At 44.5% G+C, this 6,168-nt stretch overlaps 1 protein-coding gene across 1 annotated transcript in view; it reads right to left on the bottom strand.

Annotated features, from left to right (window-relative positions):
* Positions 1-2,171: 2,171 nt before the first annotated feature.
* CPM (carboxypeptidase M) overlaps positions 2,172-6,168 on the bottom strand; it is an 89,498-nt gene continuing 85,501 nt past the window's right edge. The window contains exons 8-9 of the mRNA XM_012810088.2: positions 5,037-5,185; positions 2,172-2,433 (exon numbers count right to left, since the gene is read on the bottom strand). Of these exons, the coding sequence (XP_012665542.1) occupies positions 2,191-2,433; positions 5,037-5,185 (392 nt within the window). The 3' untranslated portion in view covers positions 2,172-2,190. The remainder of the gene's footprint in view (positions 2,434-5,036; positions 5,186-6,168) is intronic.

Here is a 6,168-nt window from a genome sequence, read left to right as displayed (position 1 = left end):
GGAGGTGGCAGAGGACTGAGCACGGGAGGTGGCAGAGGACTGTGGCACGGGAGGTGGCAGAGGACCGAGCACAGGAGATGGCAGACGACTGTGGCACAGGAGGTGGCAGAGGACTGTGGCACGGGAGGTAGCAGGGGACCGAGCACGGGAGGTGGCAGAGGACTGTGGCATGGGAGGTAGCAGGGGACCGAGCACGGGAGGTGGCAGAGGACCGAGCACAGGAGGTGGCAGAGGACTGTGGCACAGGAGGTGGCAGAGGACTGTGGCACAGGAGGTGGCAGAGGACTGTGGCACAAGAGGTGGCAGAGGACCTAGCACAGGAGGTGGCAGAGGACCATGGTACAGGAGGTGGCAGAGGACCATGGCACAGGAGGTGGCAGAGGACTGTGGCATGGGAGGTAGCAGGGGACCGAGCACAGGAGGTGGCAGAGGACTCCGCACAGGACTGTAACTTAATGGCAGAGAAGAGATACCCAGTTTCCTTTAGGGAGCAAAGGAAAGCCTGGGGGCGGGGAGGGAACTGAACGGACACCGTCAGCCAAGGCCTCCTGATAGGGTTGATACCAGCACCGAGTTTTAGGAGTTGTAGGAAAGAAAATGCAGGGAGTCGCGATCACACCTCAAAATAGCTCCCTTCCCTGGGGCTGGTGGAGAATGAACTTGAAGAGGAGAAATCTGCAGACAAGAGACCAGGAAGCCGTGGTGGCAGCAGCACTTGGGGGACACCAGGGCCTAAGCTTCGCAGTGGGAACAGCCGTGGGGAGGAGAGGTAGGAATCCATTGACAGTGAGAATCCACACCATGTCTGCTGACGCACTGAACATGAGGGAGGAGAGAGGAGGAGGAAGCGCTGAGGACAACCCCAGGTTTCTAGCTTGTGTTCCAGGAGCTGAGACAGAGCATAGTGCGGGGGAAGGCGTGCTGGGCCGCAGTGTGATGAGGGGCCAGGGCCAGTGTGCAGCGGGACGTGAGTCTGAGGCTACACCTGTGCAGGTCACCAGCATAACAGAGGATGGGGCACCCAGGCAGACAGAGGCAGGACTACTGGCTCTGGAGGGAGACAGACTTGCTTAACTGGCCATCCTGTCCTATCAGGCCTGCATTTCTTTTCTTTTTCTTTTTTTTTGGAGACAGAGCCTCAGAGTCTCACTTTGTTGCCCTCAGTAGAGTGCTATGGCATTATAGCTCACAGCAACCTCAAACTCCTGGGCTCAAGCGATTCTCTTGCTTCAGCCTCCCAAGTAGCTGGGACTACAGGCGCCTGCCACAACGTCTGGCTATTTTTTAGAGACGAGGCCTCCCTCTGGCTCAGGCTGGTCTCAAACCCATTAGCTCAGGCAATTCACCCACTCTGGACTCCCAGCATGCTAGGACAGGTTTGCATTATATTTCCTTTTTTTTTCTTTTTTTAGACAGAATCTAACTCTGTCGCCCTGGGTAGAGTGCCATGCCTCAAACTGTTGGGCTCAAGTGATCCTATTACCTCAGCCTCCTGAGTAGCTGGGACTACAGGTGCCTATCACAACACCAGGCTAATTTTTCTATTTTTAGTAGAGACGGGAGTCTTGCTCTTGCTCAGGCTGGTCTTAAACTCCTGAGCTCAAGCAATCCATCTGCCCCGGTCTCCCAGAGTGCTAGGATTATAGGTGTGAGCCACTGTGTCCAGCCAGGTCTGTGTTTTCTTGGGCCCTTGAGACATAGTTGCCTATTTTCTCTCATTAGAATGTTTGCACCCTATTCCCAGTCCTGTGACCATTTCTCCCTTTGCGGAGGAGTAATTATACATACATCTGTCCACATACAGCACTCAGGGCAAGGTCTTGTACATAGGAGGTGATTGGTAAATGTTCATCTTTATTGCTTATATTCATCTGGCTCTCTGTATACAAAATTAGCTCATTTTTTTCTTGCAGGAACTTCTTTTTTGATTCTCAGGTTTACCGTCTTATAGATTATAAGACTACTTCAGGATTAATGTAAGTGTGAGTGAGGAGTACTTGCTAGGTGGGAGTCTTCTGCTCATCTTCAAGACTGAATCATTCCAGGGTTTGGAAACATCCATTTCTCTTCTCAGGGAAGATTGTGGAGTTTACCCCGCTGAGGTCCCACTAGAGGGCTGCAGTAGCCTAGCGTAGCTCAAGTAATACCTGATTCCAGGTGGGGAAAGGAGGTTGAGTTTCAGATTTTCCTTTATTTGAAAAATATGTGCAAAAGAGTCACTAAAAATAAGAACAAAGTAGGCTTTGTTGCTGCTGAGTGGCTTGGCAAATTTTTGTATAGAGGAATCATTGGGCATGAAGGATTTGACACTGGGATAGAATCCAATTGCCCTTGGAATGGAAGTCGAATATCCTTTTTAAGAGCACTGAAGTTCTGGGATTTCTCTGGAATAATCACCTTTGTGAGGTGTGGCTCATGTCCAGGAACTGTAACCTGAGCAGAAACAAGAAACAATTGTATGAGTGACTTCAGATGTTCTGTGGTGCCAAGTCTGCAAACACTGATAGCCACCGCTAAAACGCAAAGCTTGCAGCAATCTGCCAGCCGCCTGGCCCTGCTCCTCACTAGGTATCCAATGCCCGTTGATAGAGACCGTTGTTGTTAATGCTGTTGCAAAGATTTACAAGATGGAATAAAGCCAGAGACAGGTACGTTGTCTGGGGATGGCGGTCAGGAGACTGACTGATTCTGCCAGCATCCTTTTCATGGAGTACAAAGGTAAAGAGTCCGTGGTTCCTTTCGTCCCATGTCTGTACTTAATATCTTCATTGGATACCATGATAATTTATAAGTCCAAGTGTTTCCTCAATTTACTCCATTTTGTTTGCTGATCTAACTGTACAAGTCTATTGCTTCCTTAAAAAGCGGTGATTTTACCTGGTTTTGTTTACATGAATCTGAATCTTCATCTAGATTTGTTTTCTTGGTGGAGGAAATAATCAGGAAAAATTAGACAAATGCTAAACTAACTTTATGTGACATCCACTGAGAAATGCTTTTTTTTTAAATTGAGACAGAGTTATGTAGAGTGCTGTGGCATCATAGCTCACAGCAACCTCTAATTCTTGGACTCAAGAAGCCAACTGAGGACTCCTGCCTCAGTTTTTCTATTTTTAGTAGAGACAGGGTGTCCCTTTTGCTCAGGCTGGTCTCAAGCTCATGAGCTCAAGCAATCTACCCGCCTCAACCTTTAGAGTGTTGGGATTACAGGTGTGAACCCCTGTACCTGACCTTGAGAAATGCTTTTATTATATATGGTGAAAAGAGAAGAATGAGAGAATAACATTTACAAAACTACTAACTGGCATGTGTTTGAGCCTTTCATTACAGCTTCCTGAGTCTTATCTTCGAATCTTGTTCCAGAACTAACACCTGTGGTCAACATGCACTGTGGTGGTCTAATCAATAGGAAATTAACCATTCATGACTTGATTCTATAAAGGTGTGGCTTATTTATGGGATTGCATAAAAATAATGTATATTTAGTACATGGAAAACCCTTTCCCCTCCCATAGAATGAAAATATCACAGTATGGAAGAAAAATACAGAGCTTTTTTAGGTAGAGGGTCACAGTGAGTTGGGATTTTTTCAAGTTCTATCCACCTTCTCAGTAGGAGTGGAAACTCCCAAGAAGAGGATTTGCAGTTGCCAAGCCCCATCAGCAGGCCAAGGTGAGAGATGAAATACTGAAATGCTAAGTCTGTACTGTGGGAGAGACAACTGCCTCCTCCCAGGTGGAGCTCTGCACGGAACCAGTACCAGGGTGGCTTCAGCGCCACAGAGCAAAGCAGCAGAATCCTGAATCTCTCAGAGAAAGTCTCATCAAAGAGAAAGCAGTACAATCTGGCCAACTAAATCAGGCTCAAGTTAGTTCATACCCCTTTCTCACAGGATAAAATGGCTCAGAAATATGCATTAAAACAGACTTAAAAACTCAAACTTTATTTGCATTGATTAAAAACGGGATTGTAAAACATGTCTATCAGTTGTTTAATAACGTGGTAAAATTTGTGAATCAAATTTCACTTATAATGAATTCTAAGGAACTTGTCCTAATCTATTTTTTTCTTATTAATAAGTTTATTTATTTATTTATTAAATCATAGCAGTGTACATTAATACTATCATGGAGTATAGTGGACTGTTTCTGTATACAATTTGAAATACTTTCATCCAACTGGTTAACATTGCTTTCATGTCTTTTTCTTAGTTATTGTGTTAAGACATTTGTATTCTACATTTAGAGAGATTCACATGTACCCTTATAGGATGAACCATAGGTGTGATCCCACCAATCACCCTCCCTCCTCCTCCCCTCCCTCCCTCTCCCCACTAATCTATTTTTTATAGTAGAGATTATGTTTCATGGAATGAGTGTTAAATGGTATTTCATGAAGCTGGGAAGTATTTTTGCTACGTTGCTCAATTACTCTCATTATTAATAAGGTTACATTTTAATTTTTTAATATTTATTTATTTATTTTTTTGAGACAGACTCTAACTATGTTGCCCTGGGTAGAGTGCTGTGGCATCATAGCTCACAGAAACCTCCAACTCTTGGGCTTAAGCAATTCTCTTACCTCCGTCTCCTAAATAGCTGGGACTACAGGCAGCTGCCACAATGCCTGGCTAGTTTTTAGTTATAGTTGTCGTTGTTTGGCAGGCCCAGGTTGGATTCGAACCTGCCAACTCAGGTGTATGTGGCTGGCATCCTAAGCTGCTGAACTACAGGTGCTGAGCCAAGGTTACATTTTTAAATCATAAAGATTTCACAAGAAACAGGATATAGCTATTTAAAAAAAAATCACCAGCTAGGAAAAAACATGGGTTTTTCTGGGTTGTTCCAATCATTCCCACCTCTCCCAGCCCCCTGCCTATCTATCTGAACATATCGATTTGGGGGCCTTGTAGACCTAGTTTAGATTCCTTCTGGATGAGTAGTGTGAGTCCTGTAATGTATATATATGCCCTCACCACTATACTAATGATGAAGTTCTATAATAGTTTGATAACAGTAACTAGTGTTAATACTTACATTTATTACATAGGATCCAGGTAAGAGAAGGAGATAATACTCCCCAAATCTGTTGGTTCTATAGGGACAGATATGTTTCCTGTCTTGGACTTCTACAGTTACACTGGGCAGTGGATTTCCACTGTGATCAAAAACTTGACCTTTTACACCTGTAAGATCAAAAGAAAATTAAATATAAATACCACATTAAATGAAATACAAAAAACATCCTTGTAAATATTTTTTTAAATGTCCAACATTTATTCGCTGTTTTGAGTTCATAAAGTTTAGAGAAGGGAAAGTAAACTTAGTTCTGATGGAACTTAAAACAGAGCCCAGCCACTAATTTGATTTGTAGCTGAAATTTGATTGTTGTTGAATATTCTAATAACATACATCATCAAAGTCGGAGAACATAGATGGTAATTCAAGATCTGTTCCTGTCATTTCTGAGCTGTTTACTCAGTCACCAAACCGTACCGTGCCATTACGATGGGTAGATTCCATTTCAACGGATTAATTTACAACAAGGTATTTACCTATGTGAGGTAAGTACATGAGAAGCAAAATTATAATCTCAAGGTTGCTTGGAAGCCTAGAGTCAACTGAGTGGTCACAGCAGCCCCAGTCCCCCCGTGTGACCCGCACTCTGTGCTAAGTGCTCAGCGAGCATCTTCTCATCCAGTCCTCACATCAACTCCGAGTTATCCATTACTGTCAAGCTCCAACAGATGAGAAAACTAAGCCTCTGATCACTAAAATAGCCTGCTCAAGCTCACACGGCCGAGGAAGCAGCACCTCTGGCTACAAACTCTCAACAGTCTCTTCAGCCCACATGGAGCCCATCACACCATACCCTGGCTCTAAACTTCAGGGGTACAATTTCTTAAAGCATTGGTATTTTAAGACTCTTATTTTAAATACTACATTTCACATTCTAGTTTGTTTCCTCCAGTGACAAAGGTGAAGCCAATGGCATAAATGAGAAGGAAGAGTCTGGAATAGACAACCTTGAGCTGTCCCTGCAGAGTTAACACGCAGTGACCTTGAGCCGGCCCTGCAGAGTTAACACCCAGTGACCTTGAGCTGCCCTTGCAGAGTTAACACCCAGTGACCTTGAGCTGCCCTTGCAGAGTTAACACCCAGTGACCTT

Source organism: Otolemur garnettii, unplaced genomic scaffold (genome assembly GCF_000181295.1).
Source record: "Otolemur garnettii isolate 467f Iridium unplaced genomic scaffold, OtoGar3 scaffold00125, whole genome shotgun sequence".
NCBI classification, from domain to species: Eukaryota; Metazoa; Chordata; class Mammalia; order Primates; family Galagidae; genus Otolemur; species Otolemur garnettii.
This window is presented reverse-complemented; position numbering and strand designations above follow the sequence as displayed.